Here is a 25,740-nt window from a genome sequence, read left to right as displayed (position 1 = left end):
GTCAAAGGGGAAAGAACTAACTTGAAATGCGTGTCTCTAAGTATGACTAACTACCAAAATAAATATAGCCCCACATTCATGGAAACCACTCCTGTAGCATAGAGTGTCCTCATCCATCCATCAGTGACTCATTTTATTCAGAACAGTCATTATTTTTTGTGCAAAATATGACTAAATCCGCAGTAATGAATTTACCAATGTTACTTTTTTACCTTAACATAAAGGGGTTTAATGATTTGGACTCAAAACATGTACTCAATAAAGAACTTTTAAAGTCATTTCCATAACTAAACTTTTGATTCATGTTCAATCTCTATTCAGTATAGATCCTAAGGTCATACCGCACTGATCGTGACATAAACCCGTCGAAAGCATGTGCTGCATATTTTAGTCGGTACTTTTTACAGTAGACCAGTTCATTGAACCCAAAAGGAGGACGCCGTGCTCTCTAGCACAAGGCTGCCATTCATCTATCCATATAACTGAGCACATCATTAAAAGAGAGACTCCACTCTGTAGTCGTTCAAAGACCCACACTTAGTGTATCATTCCCCTGATATTCCTCTTCAAGTGTTAAATGAACCCCCTGCTGAGCTGAGCTGATTGTCTGTCATTTGGTTTTCATCTAGTGGGGGAAAAAAAGTCTTTCTCGCCCGCCCTCTCCCTCCCGCCCTTGTCTGTCCTGTTTCACAATTGCAGAATAAAAAGCAGTGGCATTTAAAAAGGTCCACATGTGGAGGGGTTGACATTCAAAGCGCTGCCACCTTAAGGTTAACACCATACGAAAGGTGATGGCGAATGCAGGCTTTTAAAGCATCAGTTGTGTCATGAGGGAGGTCATATTTCACTGAGGACGCAGACAGAATAGTGTTTAAGATGCACAGGTAAACAATACACCGCTCTCCGACGCATCTGGCACATCCGACACTTGGGCTCACACCTTCGGCTGCTCTCAGCCTCAGTTACACGCAGGACACTGAGGGTGCTTCATGTTTTACTGGTATGCTGACCATGTCGACAACTCAGGGACATTTTCAGGGACGCTACCTGGAGCTGAAAACAGAGCATATACGCTCTTATTTTGAAACGGGTGGACTATCATAGTGTTTGCACTTTACTTGACTCTAAATAGACATTGGCAGTTCTTGCTTTGAAATGTCTTTGGTCGACTCGGTACGTTTTTTCAGTTGGGTGCACAACAGAGACAATGAGCAAAGCTTACGAGAGCTTTCTTGAAAATCCTTGGAAACAAAATCATTAGCCAATTGACTTTGTGCTCTCCTCCCCTCCTGAGCTGATATCTGGGAAAGATCAGGGCCATTGTTTTGTTTAGCTTCAATGTCTTTATTTAAGAACTCAACTTGAAGTGCGGAGAATGTCGACGCAGAGTTTTGCTTTTGATTCGGACCAAAATGTAACTTATTACTTATGACCTCCAAATGATGAAGTATCCGTGGTAAAATGAAGATTCTATAGCTTTTTATTGTGACTTTTCAGAACATACTTACTCACATAATGCAAGTCAATGCTTTGTGCTTGAAATGGCACATTGCAAGTTCTCACTGATGCCGATTGGAGCTGAAGCTGAAACAAATCTGCTTGCATTTCCGCAGTCATTTGAGTGAATGTCAACTAAACACATTCCCACTGGTGAAAAATCTGTATGGACCTGGAATTAAATGGTTTAAGCACAGGATTATTGACCAGTTGGAGGAGCAGATTGGTGCACTTTCCCTCTACCAACACCATTTTTAATTTGTGCTGTGCCTCTGTTTATGAGCAAATAGCTGCTAAACCAGACAAATAATGGTAGGAATGAAATGGGTTATTTTGTCATTCTTAAACTGTTATTGCAGGTTCAAATCCTCCAGTACAACTGCTGTGCTCGTGTTTAATTCTGTTTATTGTCGTATAGTCCTAGTAACCGACAAGTCGTATTTGCTCTGCCTTAAAAAATAGCTTCCATTATATTACTTGAAGTTAGTATTCATATAATAATATTCAATTTTAGATTATTTCCCTTAAGTTTAATATGTTTCTCATTATGACCAATGATTTTCATGAACTCCAGACAACTTTTTTTTTTATAAGTCTTTTTTATAAGTCTTCCATTCCTCTCGGCCCATTATTCGATTGTCAGTCTCCAGCATTGTGGCCAGTTGCTGTGGGCCTTCCCTGTGCCCTGTTCTCAGGGGATCCACGGCCGGCCATTTTAATAATACACACATAAATAATAGATATTTTAAATGCAAATTCTAATAGGGACTTTGGGGGTGACTCAATCATGCAGCATTTGTGGTCTGACCTTAACTCAGGCTAACCGATTACCGGGAGCCCGTTGTTTCTCATTAGGGGCTCCACGCATCATCACACTGCAGTGTTCTTCTCTTCTGCCATAACCACAACCACTGTATACCCTATATGTAAATGCTTTTCTTTCCTCTTTCTACTGTTTAGCAGTTATGATTTATACATGTGCCCCTTTCTTTTTTTTATCAATATCATCCACAGTTTAGGTATTTAGTTGCATGCCGAGTTGAAAGCAACACTTTCAGTGACATGGTATCGCACTCATCAGATTACAGTGGTCCATGAGAATAATGCATGAATAATTTATGAACGGCAACGGCCTAATGTTGCTATATTGGCACCGTTTTCTCTTCTACAATCCCCATTTTTGGAGGGACTTTAGGACTGTTTTGTTCTTTTTTAGACATGAGGCAACTTTAAAGTAAAAAATTGCAGTGTAGACTATAAAAATTAAGTAGAAATACAATTTTAATGCTTAGTATATAATATCTTGGGGTCTCTCACTCAAAGCAATTACAAAAACCTTTAGTCATGACACCAGGAAGCAGTTTTGGGATCATGTCAATTGTCTTGTTTGGTTTCCCCATGCATATGCACTTAACTGGGAGAGACGGGTAGAGCAGAAGACATCATTAAAAGGTGAGGAAATGAAATGGTCTATTTCCTTAAATAGAAATACACATTTCTGTGGATTTAATAAGGGTGTTGGAAACATTTTGTTTTGCTAATGTATGTACACCACTCGACAACATTGAATTTGAAATTGAAAAGGAAAAAGAGCATTGCTCTGGCAGATGATATTTACTTCAACAAACTACTTTACTTCAACAAATATTTCATTGATTTTCAACTTATATTTACATGGCATTCAGCTGTTTGTAATCTGCACCACCGTGTCCTGCTGAACACTACTGTGTGCATCTGGCAAGGCCGAGAAGTCACAAGTCGATATTTCACACAGACACACAACCTGCATGTCTGGAGTGATCCTGACACGTGGGTTCAAACTCAGGACCTTCGTGCTGTGAGGCAGCAGTGGTCATCACTGTGCAGCTGCTGTGCCATTCATGGCAATGAATAACGTCTTAAAATGTTGTCCAGAATTAATCTGGACTGCTTACTTGAGGCATTTAACTGCACCTTGCAGTAATTCCAACCTGGTGCCGTAAAAAGACAGTGAAATATCCCATAAATTGGTGAAAGAACACACAATGTATTTAATTTTCTGGACAAAGAGGTTATAAGACTTTAATATATGAATAAAGCAACGGCGAGCTAATTGGGTTTAAGGTTTTACATCAGAAAAACTTGCCCACTGTCTCAGCATCAATTCTCCAATACTTTGTGATAACAATTTCTTCAGTACAGGCTGCAAAATCCGTGCTGCTAAAATTAGCTGCAACTTAAAGTCGCTTCCAATCTCCTCGCACATATTTTGAAAATCTTTCCAGCTACAAAAAAGCACAAAAATGCGGCTCATCATCTGAGGAAAAACAAAAGGCCACACAGTTTGTATTCTGCTCTAATAACAGCACTGCCAGCAATATTGCAACTGTAATCAGGGTTAGATACTTCTGGGAAATAACCGTTGATAATGTTTGAAGAGGAGGATAATATCCCTATTCAAATTAGTCTGCAAATTGCAATGGAATAAATTGTCTGTTCAACATAATATTTTACTGAGTCTAGAAGCAAAGCAATTCAAAAGTAATTGAAAGCAATTAGATTATGATTACTAAATTTGATTAATATGGTGGATTACTGTACTGGTTGTAGTAAGTAATGGCAGAGTACTTTTTCAAGTAATCCTTTACTTGGGTAATGTTGCAGCACGTCTGACAGACGAGTGCTTGTTTTTATACATTCCTACATTAGTGCAATTTGAATTTCTGCTTTCTTAAGTATCATCCACTTAAATTCGGCATTAATTACCTGTTTTATCTTGCAGTTGTAGTCCTCTCACACTTGAGCGTTGACTTCAGCTATAAAGTTATTTCCAAAAAAAAAAAGTCGAAGTAAACTAATTTTACTGTAATCAGTCATTCTCAGTCGAACAGCTTTATTAAATGCAGTAATTACTTCATAATTGCTTGGTGCTCGAGTGGAGCGCTTCTTTACATACTGGTGTGATTATGACTTAAATTGCTGTACAGGTGTACGAAGCAACGTGTGTGTCCCGGCTCTCATCGCGGCAGCGTTAGTGGAAGAGTGCGGCGCGCGCCTCGTGTGTTTGTGTGACTAGTTTAAAGATGCGCTCGTCTCTTCCTCCCGCTTTAGCTGTATGATGGAGTGTCATTCTCCACATTCATGCCAGGAGGTACTGTCTGTCATTGTCTGTCATTTAGAGAGCGTGTGTGTCATGGCTTGACACAAATGAAAACATAAGGTATGATTGTTGTATCCTTGCCTGCCTCCCACCTTCCATTATGACATTCCCCCTTTCATTTGATCCATTACAGGCACCATTACTGTGAGCTATAGCCCGTAATGTCAGCCCAACTTGGGGTCACATTTTCGTTTTTGCTCAGAAAAAGAGGATGCCTCTGTCCGACAATGCAGCCTGTCCCCGCGTGCGTCGAGGTTGTCTTTGTTGTTGGAAACTCTCCAGCTTCCATCTCAATTAAGAAGCTGATTTCAAGGGCGTGTTTGCACAGTCTCACCACATCTTGAGTGTCTCCTGATGAAGTGCAGTATGTCAGAACAGAGCACAAAGAGAACATTCTCAAGGTCAGATTGAAATTGGAACCATTTCATCATGAGGCATTATGGGAAGTGCTGTGCATCTGAGGAAGCAATAAATATTATCAAATGCGAGCCAAGCACTGACACTACACGGTTATTTTTAGGGCCAGGATTTATTAGAGGCTTGTTTCTTTTTGCAGTGTTGTTTAAATGTTGCAGATCTATGGACCGGCCTTGTTATTATGTCATTAGTTGATTGCAATGAGTATCAGAACAACTATGATAGCAAAAAAGGAACAATATTTTATAGTATTTCATTTCAGTAAAAGGAATCTCTAACGGGGGGAGTTGCATATTCTTTTGCTTCCTCCTGCTAACCCTAAGTTACACAGGTAACAAATAATTGCTCGTTTCCAACTGGAGCAGTTGTCGTTTTTTCACGCCGTGCACCCAGGTCGTGTATGTAGCAAAAGCACTTGTGCTCATCAGTGTGTGTTGGTCTTAAAATGAGGTTTGTTCAGGCGCAATGTTGGCACATTACCTTCTTCGGGCAGCAGAAACTGCACCGCATTGACCAACAAAAACCTAGTCCAAAGCCGATGGCGCAGTATTTTCATGCTTATTTAAGCTGAGCATTAGATGCTCAAACATTGGCGGGTTCACAATCCACAAACACTCTGCTTGTGTTACACACAGGGACGCACTTCAGTGATTCTCCCCACCTCCTCCTCCTCTTCCTCATCTGTTAAATGCAGGTTGCAAATCTTTATTCTGTGCAGTATAATGGAGTTGTTGATGGAGAGTCCACGTACTTATTAGCCGGGCCTGCAGCCTTGATTTTCAGCTCCGATATATCTCCTCAGCAGAGAATCGTTCTTATCTCCAGATCCCTGCATTCACCATTTAAATAGCAACGTGCCAGGCACTAACGCACGCACCTGACTTTTAAATGAAATGACAAGCGTAATTCTGATTGGCTTAATTGATGTTACTCCCAAAACACACCTACGAATAATTCCGACACTAAAAACAACCCCTTTGCGCCTCACTTTGGGCTGAGATTACCATGTCATTACCTCGTGTCATTGAGGCTCCACATAATCCTCACACAAAAGCACTATAGCTCGTGAATTGACCCAGTGTCTAAAACTGAACTGCAAATAATGCACATTTATCTATAAATGCAAGGAACATCTGCCTGTTAATCGCATAACTGTCCAACGGTTCGCGTGACGTTGTTTGGATAATAAATGCAAGAGATATCCGTAAAAAACAGGCACATTGAACGGGTACTGCTCTAGTGTTCAAAATGAAGCAATCAGACAGGTTTTTGATTCTGTTTCTTAAATATGGTATACACAAGATATGCAACTAGAGTTTAAAATGGGTGCTACAATCCAAATGGATAATAGTAGTGAGAATTGTCCCCTAGTGTTAGGAACCAATCCTTCATGAACCAAAAGGCGGACGTTCAAGGAGCCACACAACAGAATTACAGAATACATTTAATTTAAATTAAATTAAATTAACTGGCTGTACCATTGTTGTCAGTGAAGCCAGTATGTCAATTTAATATATGTTTGCTGAAACTATTATGATTGTATTATAATAATTTTCTTACATACAACTTCTTTAAATTAAGTCTATTAACACAAATGTCCTCAATCCTTAATGTCATTATGATTCACAGATTTGACAAAAAAAAAGGAGAAAAGAAATCTCTACTCGAGAGGACATTTTCAGTTTGACTTTCAAGAGCTTGCTCACTTGCTTGACAAACTCTTAATAATATTTTAACAAGCATGTAATGTCAAAAAGCACTTGGACCAAAATGAAAAATGTGCCGAGTTTTACCGAGTGTGCGAAGAGCTCAGTGCATATTCCGCTCTGTAGTGGACTGTTTGTTGACAGTCAGTCTTGAAATATCTTGGCAAATATTTCCTAATTCTATTTGAAGGGCAATCAAAGCGCTATCACATTAACTCACAGAAAGGCTGGAGCGGTCCAGCTGAAAATCGACGGACTTATTATTCCAGCCTTTTCAAGTTCACAATAAAGATGAACGATCGGAAAAATTACCATTTTGTTACTGCAAATTTTGAAAATGAAACACTTCAGTGTGTGGGTCTGTCGCGCTCTCGAGAATACTGTTGAAATAGATGGTAAAAATGAATAAGAGCTCTTTAATATTTCCCTTTAAAACTTCTCAGTTCCTCTGAATTAAAGCCGCTGATGTAGCCCACACAATACAAGCCTGACACAAATATCTGCAAGGACGCCGCCTTATCAGAAGAGGTCCATGTGCGAGCAACTCATGATTCTCAGTATAGAAAAGAAGAAAATTAGAAATACAGCACGACGAATACAGACAGAATGTCCTGTTCCGTATCAGATTTCTAGCACAGTGCAAATCGCCGAGCTCCAGTTAATCTGTGCACCAGCCTCCATCAAGGACAAATAGTGTTTGAGTCACAATGAGTCACAATTAAGAAATTAGAGTACATTTTAAGACACTCGATGGAAGTAATTACTTGCTTTGACAGTACTGGCTCACAGTAACTAAATACATTTACCCATGTGTTCGATGTAATGACTATTATACTTTTAAACGTTTTAGTTTTGTGCTAATTTATACATTGTTTCAGGGAGAAACCACACTTTTCAAACCACTGCTTCTATTTTACTGCATCTTATGAAATAAAGAAAACCTGCACTAAGTCATTTACTTGTTTGGGGGGGATTAGCTATAATAATATAAAAAAAAAAAAAAAAAAAGGAGTTTATTTGAATTGTGTCAGTGCTATTTTTACTTCAATCAACTGTCTCAAAACGTCAGATTAACTCATCACCGCGTAGCACCGAGCCTTCAGTGCGTTAACTGCAATTCTATACAGAAAGTGACACTATAGGAATAAATCAAGCATGTCTTTTATGAGGGGTAAAATCCTATAGGTTGTCCATGCAAGCAGTGTGTTACGACCCATAGTTAAATTTTATTCTTAGGTGACCTTTAGTAGCTGAAATTATGACAGAAGTCACGTGACATGGACGGCGAACTTGATAAGACACGGGAATTTTAACACGGTAGATGAAGAACAAGGACAAGTTATTTATTAAATCTCAAAGGAAACATTTCAACTTAATATTTTCCTATTTTTATGATTAAACTTTGCTTTATGTTTTTTTTTTAAAAGTGAAAAATGAAGGTCAGGTATTCGGCTATGGGTTTGCTCCGTGGGTTTATTTTATCAAACATGACAATGGAACGTCTAGTCAGTGTTGTGGCGCTCCGATGTGCTTTAAGATCCGAGTTATTATGACGAAGTTCATGTCAGACTTTTACTCAAGTGAAAGGCAAAATGTCCACTGAACTTTCTCAAGTGTACTCATCCATCAGCTCTGAAAGCTAACAGCGAAGAAAAGAACGCACACTGAATACTTCAAAAGTGAATGTCAGACACCTGCACAGTTCAGCCGACGGGATAAAAGCATTACATGTAAACAGGGCATGACCTTACATGGCATAAATGGATTTTGGCTTGTTGACTCCAGAAAATATCTTTTTTTTTTCTTTAAAAGGGGTTATTTTTCCTTCAAATTACTTTTTACTTACTGTCTTTAAAGTGAGCCATTTTCTCTTCACATTGTGAGCTGACAGGCTTGTGTGATTGTCTGTTCTTAGCTGGTTTTTTTTATTATCAATAAATCATACAATTGTTTGACTCTGAATCTGTAATTTAACCTCTGAAGTTGCTTTGTTGCTGGACAGAATAATTGTTCACTTCCTGGCAACATTTGTCTGCTGCCGTGTCCAGTGTTCTTTATTTTATATTAAGGTGCCCCTCAAAGATCTAGGATAAGCTATCACTACCTATGAAGGTAGTTTTCTATCTCTCTTGCTCTACTGCTGTGGGGCACCTTCTTCAAATGTATTGTTGTCAAAGAAAAAGAAATCATTAATATTTATCGGGTGAAAACACGAGTAGAAGATAAAATTTAATAGTTGTAATTCAAATCTTTTAAAATTTGTATTTGAGCGAGGTAAGGATGTGACCAGAAATCTCCCAGTGTGTGACCTGCATATTTTCCTGGTAAATGAGACATGTTAAATGATGTGCCAGAGGGAAAATGGGTCTTTTCAAGCAGCACACACTGTTCAGATCATCACAGATAACCAAGCTGGAAGGCCAGGGACCTAATTTAAGGGCTATTTACCATACACCAGGTTTCCAATTGGGCTGCAGAAATGTGAGGGAGAAGAGGGGAAACCTGCATGAGGAAAAGAGGTGTTGTGATGTGTAAATGTCCCATGCACATAAAAACTATTATTTTACATGATTCACAATGTGCAAACACACCGGTGAGCAATGATTCCATTTCATGCCGAGATATTTTACAGTTACTGTTTTGGGAGCTCCTCCCCTGTCTTTCAGTGAACATGGAAATGAGGCGTTGCAGGAAAAGATTCATAATTCTAAATCAGCAGTGAAGTGGGATTTGAATCCTCACAACATTTTTATTTTTAGACGCCTCACAGTCAAGGAGTAACAGTAAATGTTGAAGAATTAGCTGTAATTCTTTGTATCATCATCATTCATCTTTTGGCATTAATTAATTTGTATGTTTTTCTGGATTTGTTTTACTTCCCTACCTCTATACATCTATCCTTTCCATACACTTATCCTATGGGGCAAACACTTACAATAGAAATGTTTCAAATCAGTTATTATAGTAATATTAATCCTAAAATGTCAGATATTTAAAGATTATGGTTTGCTCCTGAGTGAAAAACTGTTGTGGTCTCCCTGACAAAGTCTTCTAATAATTGCTATAATTTATTAGTCATTTCTTTATTATTTATTGTTCCCTGTGTTGGAATAAGCACTATCAGAGGAACCCACCACTAATTTCATTGTCTTGTACAATGAGAATAAAGGGTTCTATTCTATTCTATTCTATTCTATTCTATTCTGTGGTTTCCAAGAATGCATGAACAAATGTACTAAAAAATATGTGCAAACATTAATATTGAAGAAAATTCAATTGTAATATATTTATTGTTGTAGAATTATTGCCCAGCCATAACTTATCCTGGAAATGTTTACACGCACCCGACGAAACCTTCTACTGCCTATGAATTACGTCTCGTCCAAGGTGGAAATAGTGTGGTGTTGTAAAGCCACAAAGTCCATAAAAGGGAGGAGTCTGTGAGAAAAGTCACCAAAGTGTCACAACGTGTCTTACCATAATAAAGCTGAAATCTTAACCACAGAAATGTCATATCAGAGTTTACTGTTACAATATTGCCCCTCGCTCAGTCATGACAGCTTCAGCTCACAAAAATTGGGTTTGTTGTTGAGGGGTGCAGGTACAAACTTATGCCACTGTATACTTGTCGACTTATTAGCCGTTGCTTTTAGTGCTGCAGATATGACTATTTAATTCACATGCATAGAATACAATAAGTGCATTGTATGGAATAGCTTAGCTTAGTGTGTGTGTGTGTGTGTGTGTGTGTGTGTGTGTCATTGCTGCAGGTAAGACTCGACCTTCTCCGCCCCTGATATGGTGAAATTGTAAATGGTCTGTATTTATATAGCACTTTTCTTAAAGTCTTAATGACCACTCAAAGCCGCTTTACTACAGTTCTGATGGATTACTGAACCGGCCTCCCGGGCCCAGGCCCCAAGTGCGCCTTTACCAGGCTGTGCCCAGGGGCCCACTGGCCCCTAATCCATCCCCGCATTCACCCATTCACTCACACATTCATACAACGTATCTATGAGCAGCACATTTTCTATCACACACCTTCCATACACATTCACATGCTGCCGGCACAGCCGCCAGGAGCAATACGGGGGTTAAGTGTCCTTCCCAAGGACACATAGGCGTGTGGACCAGCGGAGCCGGGAATCGAATCAAGCCCCACAACCTTCCGGTTGAAATGGAAAAAGGTCACTCGCTCTATCCCTGATCCACCGTCGCCCCGATGAGTCATGCCAGGTTGTATGAAAGCAGCTGCTTTCAGGAAGGCAAAAATAAAAAGGGTCTAATTAAAAGATTGTAACAGTCATGTTGTCAAGGTCTGTGTACAACATCATGTTGAGGTTGTTGTTAGAGTTACTCTTGGTATTAAAGTTTATGTCACAGACACAGAGGTCGCGCTGAAATGACCGGAGCCACTGACATTTGCCCTCGTGAAATGCCCCCGCCAAGCACTTTCCTCCATCCTTTGTTATGGTGTACTTGACTTAGAAGGGTTTGCATACCAATGAGAAATTGTGAGGAGGGGGGATGCTTGTTCTTTTGCTCCTGCACTCAAATATACAGCCTCATTTTATCGGCTTAACGGCCTTATTTAAATGAGCCTAATGACTCTTACTAATGTTTGGGCATGGCCAAGAGATTGTGACTGCTCTCCAAAGCAATGTCCTCTGCGTGCACATTGTATATCTCCATTATGAGGCTTGGTCTCTAAGGAAAACACAACCTATTTACTGTCTTCTCGCTTAAGGTTTATATTAATGTGATGCACTTTACAGGTTACATTTTGAAACAATAGGTGATTGTGCTCTCTGTATTTTTCAAGTTTTTTTGAAAAAAAAAAAAAAATGATGTTTAGTTAATGCCACAAGAGTTTAATTCATCCATTTCTGTGTTGCTGCCTAGTACTATGGTTTTTGACAGCTGAAGTGAGCACTGGAAAGGTCACTGAAATGCTAATGCCAAAATGTAATTTCAACTTAGCTCTTCAACATCCAGAGAATACACTTCAAACAGGAGAAGTTTAATGTCAGTTTCCCAACATTATTAGCACTATTAGCTGCCTCCATGTGCCCGCCAATGCTGTTGGTGATGACTCCACGATGTCTGGCTCAATGTGCAGTCTGGTAGTTTCCATTAAACATCAGAGTGTGAAACCAGCACTTGGCTACTCTGTTATGGATCAATTTAAATAAAGGACTATGCTTGGCGTCAACACAGATCAATATGTGGATGGGCTTCCTGATGTGGTCATAACCGCTAAAGCAGGTCCATTAACTGAAGCGCTCTTGTCAAATACGAATGTGAAAGCACATACAGTCGAACATATGACAGGAAATCAATAGTCCCTGATAGGGACTGAAACCTGACAGCTCAATAAGCTTTGGAGGGAAGATGTTCCCTCTTATTCTTCCTTGTCCTCCCCTTCTCACCATAACTGTATCCTATTCCTGCAAGGGACTTAACAGCTCAACCCTGCAGACTATTTCAGATTACAAGCTCCTGTCAACAAGTGCACAGGGAACCCGTGTGTAAGGCTTGTGTAAGGGAAATATGAACCTGTGTAAAGCACAGTTGCTGCTTCTGCTGACAACAAAAGTGTCTTTAAATCGTTCCTCCAGTGGCATCATTACCTCATTCAGACACAGTAAAGGGGCTTTGCACCCTCCTGGTCAAGAAGAGCAACCTTCAGGTGAAATCCCCTGAAAAGATGCAAAGAAATAGCTGCATCAGCTTCTACCAAAAAAAAAAGAAAAAAAAGATTTAATCTCCCGAGGTTTTTTAAGTTCTTAGACCATTTTTATTGCCGCTTCAAGACACATTGGTGACATAATATGTTTCCCCCAGAGCCTTAAACAAATGCAGATGTCCCATATTGTTGTATCCAAGGAATATAAGTACTGCAAATAAGCTCTGCTTTTGCATTTTATTGATCATATTCCTCAGCCGTACACTCACTCACACACCTACACTACTCTGAGACTCGGACTGTGCCCATCTCCCAATCTACACACACACACACACACACACTCTCTCATATCAATCCCTTGAATGTGCACAAGCGTGACTGTCACTTAAAGCTGTTTTTATTTTTAGTGTCATTTCTTTTCAACCTGCGTGTTCTTGTAATACCATGTGAAATGACAAAACTATCTATCTATCTATCTATCTATCTATCTATCTATCTATCGATCTATCGATCTATCGATCTATCTATCGATCTATCGATCTATCTATGTGTGACTGCAGGAGTGCATGACTCATCCATGTAAGTGATTAATCATCTAATTGATTAAAGCTGTTGGTTGGCATCTATTATGCAGAGACACATTTTCATCTCTCACATAATCACTTAACAAAATCACTAACCTGAATAATGAAATAACAATTATTTTATTAATGCCATAAAAAGGTTTTTCATGAAAGGGATTTATTTTATGTTCCAGTCTCCAAATTTACCCACTTCACTCACACCTGTAATACATCTACTAAACTGTGAATCTCGCCGGTTTCAAGGCTAAATCGTGAAGAAAACAAGGCTGCCAAGTGCCTAGAGGAAGTTGACAAGTTTAATGTTTGTGTGATATAACAGTGGTGTAACTACAGTGTATGAGTCTACTGAAGGGAGCTGGACAGTGTCAAAATAGAAAACACAGGAAATATAGAATGTGCAAGAACCACAACTTTGACAGGCGCACAGCTTCAGTTTTAGCTCTTGAAATATGTACTTACAGACAAGAGGGAACTTTTCCAGTGTTTATAAAACTAGGAAAGAGAAACATTGACTTTTTCGGCACAAACTGTGTTTTATAGCTGGTAAAAATAGATTACCTTGTTTCTAAAAAAGGTCTTTACAGTCTCGGATTCACCACGATTACATGTCTTGGAATGGAATTTGATATGTAGATTCCTGAATATTTTTATGCAGCTGCTTTGTCTGTTTTTTTTTTTTTAAATGTATTTTATTTTACCAAATTCTTTGGGCAAACCAGGAATAAAGACACCAACAAATCCTCAAAAACATCCTAATTCTACTTGTCAATTGTAACTTTCGACACATGATATGGGCCTTGAAATTACTTTTGCCATCTGTATAGAACGGCATTTGCATTTGAAAAACCAACAACATTGGAGCAAATCTATGGAAGCTCATTCAGAGGCAGCTGAACAGACAGAAAAGGCTTTTGCTTTGAAAACCCTCCCGTAATTCAAGCAGAGGTCTGTTTATCCACCTGCCGCAGTGTAGTTCATGGCTATTTCTCACTTTCTTTAAGGTTTTTTGGATCTTTAATGATCCCAGCATGTTTCTAAAGGGTATATTTTACCCCAAGCAGTGCACTGTGTCGGCTGCCCGCTGTGCCTGCAGGAGAACAGAGCTACACTGACCTCTTCATCCTGTGGGATAAAACCAGCCTTTCAGTCTTCCTGCAAACTCTTGGGAAGCAGGACTGGAGCCTCAAGACTGAAACCTCAAAAGGCGGAACACCGCCACAGGTCACACATGTGGCTGTCTGTGCATTTCTTCGTGTGGACTCCTTGTTTCAGTCAGACTCATTGTGTCTCTCATCAAGTCATGCATTTAGCATCTGAGCTCATTTTCTTGTGCCTTTTAACCTTCTCATTCTGAAGTACATTTACTTCCTTTTGCCGCAAAAAATAACGGAATAACAGGCTCGTTGGCACGCTGGTGCTATACCGTAGTGGATTCATGAGTGGTTTTAATTTGACAGTGTTATGATGCAGAATAGGCTGCATTGTTTAATACTGCTATTCTGAGGTTCCTGAATGAAAGGCGAGCCTTGCTGTGGCCACACGGCATATTCATTTCAATTTCCACAGTTCATATGAGAGAAGGTTTTAAATTTGACCACTGAGCTGCAATAATGTTGTAGCACTATGTCATTAATTAGGCACATTTGCAGCAATTACCTCCCATTAGCTGTGCTGGTATTTTCAGTTTAATTATTCACACTTGTACATTGAAACAGTATTTTCCAGGTGGTGCTGTGGTGTATTATTGTAAAAACACTTCAGAATGTACATTTCAGTGGACTCAATTCTATTGTATAGATACTGCTGGGAAATTAAATAAAACAAAAAGGCTTGATTTATTTAAAAAGAAAAGAAAAAGAAAAAAACAAGCTACTTCAGTGTTCATAAAAGGGTATTTTGTCAGATCAGACCGAGTGTCAGGCAGAAACCTGGATGCTCTGTAGTTGAAATGCCTATTGACCAAAGGCTGGCTCTTTGTCTGCCAGATCTCTCAATACCCGGTGAAAGTCAATAGGAGGCTCCATGGGATAGAAGCATCCATCCAACTGCCTGTCTGCTCTGTCTCATTTATAATCTATCTGTGTATGAACACATCACAGAACGGGTCTCTACCACTCTGTTGTGCTCATCAGACCTGTTAGAGTCCAGCTCCTTCGCAGATGCTGTTATTTCCCCTCTTGTTGAGACTCGGCACTGAAGTAGAATTGAACTGGAAAGACAACGGATATGATCTGCACAACACCGACACAACACTCTTACAGGCGAAAACACAAAGTCTTGAACTCGAGATTTTGTCCCTCAGGACCGGTCTTTCCTTCCCTCACATCACCCTTCTTTTGTCAGTTACCATCCAAAGTGTGGAATAAGTGTGTGACACACAGTCAATACCATTCTCCTGCTAAAATAGCAACTTGACAATGCAAAGTCTTTTCATATTTACCTTATATTCTGGGATGTTAGCCTAATGACCACTCCAGTATGACCTCAACATTCAGAAAGCCTTCCTCTGTCAAGGCAATGCTGTGCATTCACATGAAGGATAATGGTATTCTTTTGTTAGAGGTTTTTCTAATGCAAAGTTCAACCAGTGCGGAGCATTGCAGGTAGCCTTCCACTTCAACAGCGTTCTTTCCTCTCATTCCCTGCCCCATTATATATGGTGATCAGATTTTTGGAGCTATCTGCCAAAGCATTCCATTATTTGACTCTCAGAATGCATGTATTATAAAAATGCATTTGCAAAAACTCCCCGTGCTGCACTCTTGGCAAAGTAGCTATTGTTTTTCCTATTGCAATATCAATAGTAATTCATTTTATCCTTAAGTGCTGAATGGCTGTTTGCCCAGTTAATGTTCATTTATTTTGTCACACATGTATTGGAGGCTCCCACACACAATGGGCGAATGGCAAAAACTGTAGCGTAAAGCAGCTTTGAGTGGTCTAGAAACGACTAGAAAAGCGCTATATAAATATAGACCATTTCCAAAAATCGTTTTTACCTCAATGTCAACCACAGACAAGAGCCACACAGTTGTCTGTGCGTCTCTGAAGCTGATGCTGTGACAGGCTGAAGATATTTTGTTCCCCAAACACTCACCCCATATCAGGCAGGTTCATGACCTGCTTGGAGAACTATGACTCCTACGGTCCCGGCCAGTGCCGGTTTGGGGCAATGTGGTCCCTGACACGCTCTACTGGGAGGTGTTACCATGACATGATGAAACCTCCACGGCTCACATGTCGAAGCAATAGTCGCCCTTTGTAAGAAAACGTCATGCTGTCTCAGTTCACTTGCACTATCTGTAAGAAAAGGGAAAATACACAGAAAGAAGGGCGCTGAGGTACTGTTTGGAGGGCAAGCCCTGCAGCCTCGTGGGATATTAGGCGTGGTTCCCAGTCCTTCTTTTCCACTGAAGCTTGTCGGCCTCACCCCTGCAGTCACGCTTGCTCTCCATAGAACGTGTACGCTGAGGCAGGAGATTGCCGTGCCTTCGCAGTGTCTTAGCTAGAATTTCAGCGAATGTGAAGTCTGTTCCCCTTCACTTGTTTGGCCTGGGGCTTGAAATTATGGAGTCTGTATCCGCAGCCCTTCCTGTATCAATAGCGCATATACCCGCCAGGCACTTGTGTTCTGGGCTTTTATTGTGTTTGTCTATTGTGTTGCTGGGGGTCAGTGATAAGCGTTGGTGTCTGGAAGGATTTGGGATTTGTTTGGATTTTTAATTGTCAGTGCACAAACTGCCAGGTCAGTCTACAGTGATGGCTGAGACTTGTTTTATATGAAGAGAGATTGCTTTGAAAATGATGATTACAGGTTTTACACTATGTGTCTTTAAGAAAAATGGTTGTGCAAAAAATACAGAACATAATCAGAGTATTATTTCAATCAGAGCGAGTTATGGAATTTTCGTTTTCTTGTTGGAGTCAATCAGAATTTTTAAAGAGATTCAGCAGGGATACATTATTTTACTGTATGTAAATGCCTATAGGGCTGGGCAGTGTAATGAATTTCTAAATCATACCAGTGTATTTTCTTATGTGGTATAGAATTACACAATACCGCCGGATTCACAACAATTCCCTGTCTTGGAATGGAATCACTGTAAAGCCGTGCTTATGTTTGCATCTCTTCAGACGAGACGAGACGAGACGAGAGCAGAGCCGCACTCTGACAGCCCCGAGTGGAAGTGGCGTCGCCAGGATTAATTATTTTTACACTAAACAATCATCTTTAATTTATAATGAGTCGCCACAACCACAATATTAACATAAACATGCGACTGATTGCTAAAATCTCATTTGATGCTAAAGCGAGTGGTGGAGCTTTGAATCTCTCAGCCGCACTCTTTTTCTCTCCCCGTCACTCACTCTCTCTCACACACACACACACACACACACACACACACACACCGACAACAGACACATCTACAGACTCATTAAAAGTCATTCAGCTGGTGATCAAAGGCGCAATTAACAAGCATGGCTAGGTTAACCGTGAAAGTCAGTAAAAGTAAAGTAAAAGCATCTTGCTTGAATGTGGGGCACGGGGTGTATGAGGTATATCGCGTTTTCAGCCAAAATAAACCGGTATGATTTTCTTTGTCCAATACAGACATTTATCTAATCTAATTTGAAACTCCTAAGATCTGCTTTTTTCATGTTTTAAATCTTGGAGATCTCGTTTCTAATTTCAAAATGTTAAATATTACTTGGAATTCCTCTCCGTCTCTCCTCGGCGCAGCCATCACACTGAAGACGCGCCTTCCTCCGACTACACTTTTCGACGCTTCGGTACACTGCACCATTTTAAGATGGCTGCCAAAAATGGCAGCGTAGCCTCTTTGTTTACCCGTGAGATGCTCCGCTATGTTCCGTTCTAAAAGATTAGACACAGCGGCTCCGTGTTTCGGCCCCGGCGTTCAGCACCATTATGATGGAAGTCCAGAACAAATCCACTTCACATTTAGGTGTCAGCGTGTTGGCATGGAAAGGAGATACCTCTATGCAGTAAGTGAATAATGTCCGAAAGAAAATGAGTTGTGCGCTTTTGTGTACGCCCTGACGATCCTGGACACTTACAGACCACACTTGGTTGGGGCTTTTGGACGAAGCAAGAGGAGGAAACGGGATTTTTTTTCTGTTTTGGAAAAGCTGAAAATGATCTGTCAGAGACAATGATACAAGGATATGTGATGGATGGCTGTGTCATACGTTGCCTCTCAATATTTCTCTCCTTCCGTCCCTGACATTCTTTCTGTTACTTTTCACCGAGGAAAGCCATTATTTCCATCACCCTCCACATTTCAGCCAAATTCACTGTATCTGCCCATGCCTGGCCAAAGGGAAGAAAAAGCCATTCTGTCTGAGTTGCATTTCATTTCCTTGCCTGCACATACTTTTTTTTTTTATTATTATTTGTTCATGGTGTGCAATTGCAGTGAGATATTATTGTTGTACGGGTGTGCGCCCTATAGCATAGCATGGCATGGCAGGGACTTCTGATATTGAAATTTTGATTATGATTAAATTTGTGTACCTACATGTATCTCCCCAGAGATAGCCGGCAGACGGTGTGGGGGGGAGAGGTGTATTTCCTGGGATGCATTTAAATGAAACCATAATGGCATCTCCAAACACATCACCAGGAAAGCTCTTGGTCCAGAATAAATTAGTGCATAAAATTATCAGGGAAAACAACTGCACATTAACAGATTTTTCTGATTACCATATCAGGCAGAGGGATATGACACAACACCAAAGCTTCTCCTCATCTGTAGTCTGCTATTTCCCTCATGTGTTTAAAGAGCTTTGCCGTCAGAACACCGGACCAGAAAAGGTAGAACATAATCATAGCACTGGCCTGCACTGACATTGTGTCAGGTAGTCATATTAATGACATTTCACAAGATTAGCCTTTCTATTGTTAGTGACCTGCATTGTGTGTGTGTGTGTGTGTGAGAGCACCGTTCACCATTTAACGTCCCAGCTCTCCCTCAAACCTCCTCTCTTTCCCACCTTTTCTTTTATTCCCACTCTCTCAAAACATTGCTTTTCTCTTACTCCAGCACCTTCTTCTTCACTCAGTCCTGTTATTAAATCTCACGGCAGTTAGTTGATTTGATCAGTGTGTGCTGTAACATTGTTTACCGCAATGGGACCTGGGTGTTATAGACATGCTCATCTCTCCCTCTCTGTATTTTTTGCCTCCCTTCTTTCTATTTCTTCTCGACTCGCGCAATAAAGTAATTTCTCTGGGGAAAGGAAAGCCATCTCTTAACCAGAGGGGAGCATATATGTTCAGGTTTAGGTATATTAGCTCATGTCAGAAGCACTGTAGGTGCGGAGAGCTGAGCCTGTGCACAATGTTCATGGTGGTAGTTTTCTGGTAGTTTTCCTACCGTGTGTTATTTTAGGATCCAACTAGTGCAATAACCAGCAGGCAAGGGCTGGCTCGAACAAAACGCGAAGGCAAACACAAAGCCATGTGCAAATACTTTCTGTTTATTCTGCGGATGACTCGAAAACTACCAAAGCCCACGACCTTTGATATCGCCATGAGGCCCCTCCTACACGTACCCACAGCAGATGGCGGCCAGTGGCATGACATGGTGGTAGGCACAATAACGCTGCTTGCTATTGAAGGACGGCAGAGTCTACATAGTGACAGTTGGTGCTCGGCATGTCCGAGAAAATAGCTGATTCACAAGCCAGGTTCAGACTGCTGCCTCGGCCGAGGAAGATTACTATATATTTGTACATGTGTATATATACATATATATATATACTGTATACTGTCTACACGTACATACAGAGAGAGAGAGATTTTGATGCATCTTGATCTTATCCTCCTCTTCTTAATACACTGATTCTGACATTATCTGCAACATCCAGAGGTTTGAGGAGAGAGAATGAGTCTCTATATCTTTGCTGTGTGTGCATTTGAGCGCTCGTGTGCATCTACATGTGGGATTGTATAGGAGGAGAAGAAGAAAAAAAAATCCGTTTTTATTTTCCACAGTGAATAGAACGGCACTTCCTGCTGAATTTGAAGCGACACCGCTTGTAGATATTTCCGTGCTCATAGTTAATTGATGAAAATGTTTTTATTATCTACTCTTAACCAACTAAATATATGAAGATGATATTTTCTCATTGTGAAAAGGCCAACATGTTTTGTTTTACATCCGTGGGCGGATTTCCTGTTTTTTGTGTTGCTTATCTTACTTGCTTATTATAGACTAAAAATCTTTTCACAGTAATTATAATCAAGCAGTGTGATTTTCTTTAATGTCAATAAAAGAGTTTCACTAGCCATGTGCACTGTGCAAACACACTTAGACACAACACACAACTACTTCAGGAGAAAAACCTTATCTTAGCGGTCCTTTTATTGCGATAATTATTGGTATCGACTGACCTGAAACCTTTTTCACTCGGATTTTCACCTTTTTGTCCTTTTTGTCCATATGGCTCGGTCCTACCTGGTTGAGAACATCTCTCATATCCACAGTTGGGATCTTAGTCACCTGAATGGACAAATGTGTACACAGCAATAATCATATCCATTCAGCTAGGCATGTATATGATTGCACATTTGCACGTGTCTAAGTGTAGGCACCACATTCCACACTTGACGGTCCATATGTACGGAAGTTGCCTACTGTACAACCACCACCACCCTCTCCTCATGCCAGCTTGACGACATACACAAAATGCCTTGGCACGACTCAAAAGTTATCTATTTGGCTCCAGCATGGTTTTTGTCGAGTCAGAGGAAACCATCTGCTGCCCGGTGATAATGGGCGGCTGGGGAGGAGGGGACTGGAAAATAGGGAGAGCAAATAAAATAGAGAGAAAATGGCAGGCACTGTCCCAGAACCTACAGTACCTTCCTGCCTGCCTGCCTGCCTGCCTGCAGCAAGTCTGCCATCTTAATAAACATCCTGTCTGATATCTCCTGCCTTCTGCGTGTGCGCATTTTTACCTGCTGTTTGCACAGCCCCCTGACTTTCCGGTGTGTATGTGTCTGTGTGTGTGTGTATATATATATTTTTTTTATCTAACCTTGATCATTTCTAAGTCAGGATTGTTTCTGAGCTTAGCTGATTTGCTGTCAATGTGATGGCGCCGTCTGAGAACCTTTTCTCTTCTTCTTTTTACTCTCCTTGTGTATGAAAACTGACAGATTCCTATTCAGCAGAGTAGATTTATAGTTTTTCCCCTTTTTGGTAAATGGGTTGGCGTATTAATGAGAAGCTCTTATGAGGCAAAAGTGAAGAGGTAAAGGAGAGCATGAGAGTTAATGCTGTCAGTTAATGAGGAGACTGTATAAATGAGAAGGTAGGGCTGGAGAGGACTTCACCAAAGCACACAGTGGAGAAGGAAAAATGCTCATTAAAACAAATAGTGGGCGATAGAATGCAACTCCTCACCTTGAAAATTCTGTGAATTCTCCCTCACTAAATCTCCTGGGCTCTCAGATGGAATTGAGCGCTTAGGGCATTCTCTGAGTAAACCATTGCATTTTTCTCTTGTCTGAAGTCAACAGGTTGAGCTGGACAGAAAGACCTGACAGCCTGTCTCCCTCTAAACCCAGTGTTGCCTTTTCACTCCATCACCCTGTTTTCTACTTTGCCTTGAGATGTTTTTTTTGATTTCTTCTTCCTGAAGCGGAAACTGCCAGACAACTTTTACTATGGATTTATCAAGAAAGTGACATTTAGTAAACTTGTCTGCTATTGTGAAGTTTTTCTTTTTTGATTCATAACAGATTAGATTAGATGGTTGTGTCTGAATGTGCACTCTGATACCCTTTCACATGTGTTATCAACAACAACAGAAATAGATATGAGACGACTCGGTATTGAAGCATGAGATATGTAAGATAAAATTTACCTTTGTTGATCCCCGTATGGGAAATTTGGATTTGATCACGCTTTTGCACCAAACTGTGATTTAGCTCTAGAGGACGTCACTCTCCTGAACTTTTGTTTGATTTTCAGCAGGTCGAAGATAACAAACCTCCGTGCACGAGTGTAGGCATGTTTCACAGCCACATATCAGATGTATATCTCATCTAGGACCGCATACTGAAGTGACACAGATCTGATTTTACAATTCAGTGATTGATTTCTTTGTCCACACAGCCCTGACTAAATCAAATCTGAGTCAACTCAAACTCGAAAAATAGGATTTGAGTCACACCGGCCTGGTAATGTGAACGAAGAAAGTGTTGAATGTCCTGTAAAGCTGGGACGAATCCATCAGCAATTAGAATGGGCATCAAGATTTACCCACAACTGGCCTTGATTGGATATGTAAAGCTGCGCATGAATTCATTGCAATTTCAATTGTTCGGATTGCATTTTTGTTGTTGTTGTTGTTGTTGTTGTTGCCGTCGGCTCACACAGCTTAGGTGGCACAGTTGTTGGAATGCATGATGGCATGCTTGATGAAGTGGATGCCGGGTCAGGGAGGATAATGGAATTGAAGGATGCAGGGATCAGGCAGCAGGACGCAGGAGTGGCCTGGTGACCAGGTCTTTTCTATTAACTCAGGAGGCTGGCAGGGGTGAGCAGGGGAATCAGCCTTGGCTCTGCTCTCTCTCTGCCTCGTTGTTAGACCAGGCTTCCACACTGATAGTGAGAGCAAATATTGCTGAGGGGTCCAGTGGTGATTAACCCTGTGTTTTCATCAGTCTGGGTTGCCCGATAACATTTCTGTCTCCCCTACCAAGGCCAAATATTAGAGATACTGCTGCTTTGAAAGGCTTAGAGAACTCTTATTTTTCGCTTGGTAAAGCTGAATTGAATGTAGCCCTGCACCTCTATCCACATGTCGTCATTTTTTCATCTTCTTTCTAAAAATAACTCTTTATTTTATCCCCCTGTAAAAGGATGTCTTTCTTTCTTTCTTTCTTTTCTATTTGTTGTATTTTGATGGGAATTGTTTATCTAACTTGACTGAACACAATGTTTAATTCATATGCTAACACAACATATCAGAGGGAAGGATGTGAATTTATGTGCATTCAAGTCGAGAAAGTTTGTTTCTTCCTGAAAATCAAATACTGGCTCTGCTTTAAAGGAAAAACATTCCCTTCCTTGTTTCCATTAAGCTGCAATTAGGCCTGTTTCACTGCCATTAAATGCTTTACTATACTTCAATACCTTAAAGAACACTGGAGATAACTGTGATTTGTTTGTATTTTTTCATCCAAACTTATAAGTGAGCTATTTCACTTATACTTCAACCATCATTTTTCAATGCCAGTCAATTTTAAGTGATTTACAGTTTCACAAATTTAAATATCAGGGGTTTTAAATGTGTTAAGTCCTTTGTGGCTGTTTTTCCTTTCCTTATATTATGCTCTAATTAGTGATGTCGTTTCTGTTGCTGCTGTGCAGGTCTCTGGTCTGTCACCTGGAGATAGCCAGACCCCAGGACTGCTGCTGGCTCCGGGGGTGAGGTGGGGACAAACGCCCATCAACCAGCTCACACCGTGGGATACAGACGAACCCCCTGCCAAGCAACACCGCGACAGCGAGCCCACCGGTGATGAATCACACACACTGCAGTTACACACACACACAAGCACAGCAGACGTGCTGACAGAAACAGCTACTGGTTCCGCATAATGTGAGCTTACAGTGATTTGAGTTTTATTGCACACACGTGTCCACGTACACGGACCACACATGTATGTGCTACACCCGAAACGGCACTGGCCAGCTGCTGTAGCATGCGATGCTAATGAGGCATCGTGGCCGCCTTGCCCTACATAACACACATTATTGCCCTCACAACATGCATACTTTACATGCACAGTCATGCATAATGTACGTCCACAAACACCATTTTTACATAAACCGGTCTAATTGTACACGGAATTATTGAAATGTCGGTTTGTTATCGAGGCGTTTGAAAAGAATCCATGAATCTATGCTGAAGCTCTTCCACTCTTCCGCCGCTATCATGCTGCACTCGTTCTATTGTCCTTAATGTTATTGTATCACCAATTGAAGCTGATTTAGGCTAAATTAAACCCATGAAGTGAAACTCTGAAAGTCCTCCAAATGATCTCCACCAGGTCTAATTTAGATGCCGACCTTATTCTGTTCGTGCCAATTTGAAACATGTACAGAGCAATCATGGCACCCCAGTGCAGTGTGCAAGCCCAGCATTAAAGAGTTAAATCAATGTTAAGTTTTCTGGGGGGTTTTTTCCCTCGCATTGTAATGAACTCATCCAGAATGAGTCTGCCCTAGAGCAGTTCATTTACTTCCATCGCTATGCTGGCCTTTGCCGCCTGCTCATCACAAATGTGTCTCATTTAAGAATAATGCGGGCACAGAGCATGCTCCAGTGGAACTACTCGCCCGGCAAATCCAGATTGTAGACAGCTGCTACTCAGTGGCTGCACAGCATCATGCTGAAGACATGTTTTCAACTCTGCTTCTGCCTGTTCAGCTCACCTCTGAATTATAATTCACACGTCTCACAAAGTCAAGAGGGAGACAAACCTTTTGAGGTGCTTTTACATAGTTAGTGTGCCGCTGTGAGGTGAAAGTACTGAGCTCTGTTTTTGCCTCCCCGTCACCGTGCACCCCCCGCCCCCCGCTGTGCGGCCACAGCCTCCTGCTGTGCATTGAGGGTCTAGTTGAATTGGCCATGACGTTCCGGAGACATTGTTATTGTGTGTAAGTGAACGAGGGCCTCGCTCCCTGCTCAACCGCCCCGTGACCGCGGCTCCCACCCACGCGCACGCAGACACACCACAGCTTGAATGGAAGCGCAAGGAGAGTGAGATGTCACCGTCCCGGCACGCTGTCGCATATGACACTCAAATCCGAGCATAGTGTCGCATATTGATTTGCGTGTGTGTGCTATTCCGAACTGTGACTGGCGTTTGCGACGAAGCCAGCTCCTTTCCACACTTCACTGAGCTGTGTTGCCAGAAAGTTCGCTGCCAACTGTGCCAGAATTAATCAACTATTTCTTTCAACGGAAACTTGACTTTTGTGTGTGTCTGTTGGAGAAAGTTTGGTTTCAACTTTTACAAAAAAAAAATAATGTTTGATTCCATGTTTTAGACTTACGCACATTTCGAAGAAAAAAGAAAATAGGGAGCTTTTAAACAACCATCAAAATACCGTGTACAATGATTTCCCTTTCCAGGAAGCACCCGTTCAAATACATTTGATTCCAGTCCTTTTATTAAGATAAAGATAGAAAAGAGAGGAAGTGAAATAGTTTTGGTGCCAATTAGCTCAACGGCATCATGTGAATCATGAACTGAGTTGGCCTCTCCTTGAAGTCTTCTGTGTCCACACTCCTCTCTGTCTTTCTCTCCATCTCTGCCTTCATGTATCCTTCTCTGCTCACACAATAGTAAAAACAGAGCATTAAGATTAATGTGAGCTTGTTTTTTTTCTTCTTTCTGAAGCTTTTTGCATGCTATGACTTGGCGTTTCGTAGAGCACTAGACTTTTTCTTGAGCCTTGACTATGGCAGGATGAGCTATGCGGGATGCGGGATGAGGGAGAGGAGAAGGAGGGAGGCAGTTTTCAGGTCCAATATGGCCACATCCTCCCAGCACTCTCTCAGCATCGTATGCCTCAGGATAGGGAAATGATTGGCTGGGTAAACACGGTCTCCAACGCAGATAATTCTGCCGCACTGAGCGTGTACGCTTTCAGAAAAAGCATTTGT

The 25,740-nt window shown here is 41.0% G+C and overlaps 1 protein-coding gene across 3 annotated transcripts in view; it reads left to right on the top strand.

Moving 5' to 3' along the window:
- The window catches only part of LOC131443472 (kelch-like protein 29), a 216,362-nt gene that overhangs the window by 77,188 nt on the left and 113,434 nt on the right, over positions 1-25,740 (top strand). For all 3 annotated transcript variants that reach the window (XM_058613134.1, XM_058613132.1, XM_058613133.1), the window contains one exon: positions 23,436-23,583. In XM_058613134.1, coding sequence (XP_058469117.1) covers positions 23,436-23,583 — 148 coding nt within the window. The remainder of the gene's footprint in view (positions 1-23,435; positions 23,584-25,740) is intronic.

Source organism: Solea solea, chromosome 17 (genome assembly GCF_958295425.1).
Source record: "Solea solea chromosome 17, fSolSol10.1, whole genome shotgun sequence".
Lineage (NCBI taxonomy): Eukaryota > Metazoa > Chordata > Actinopteri > Pleuronectiformes > Soleidae > Solea > Solea solea.
Note: the sequence above shows the minus strand (reverse complement) of the source record. Positions and strands in the feature narration are given on the sequence as shown.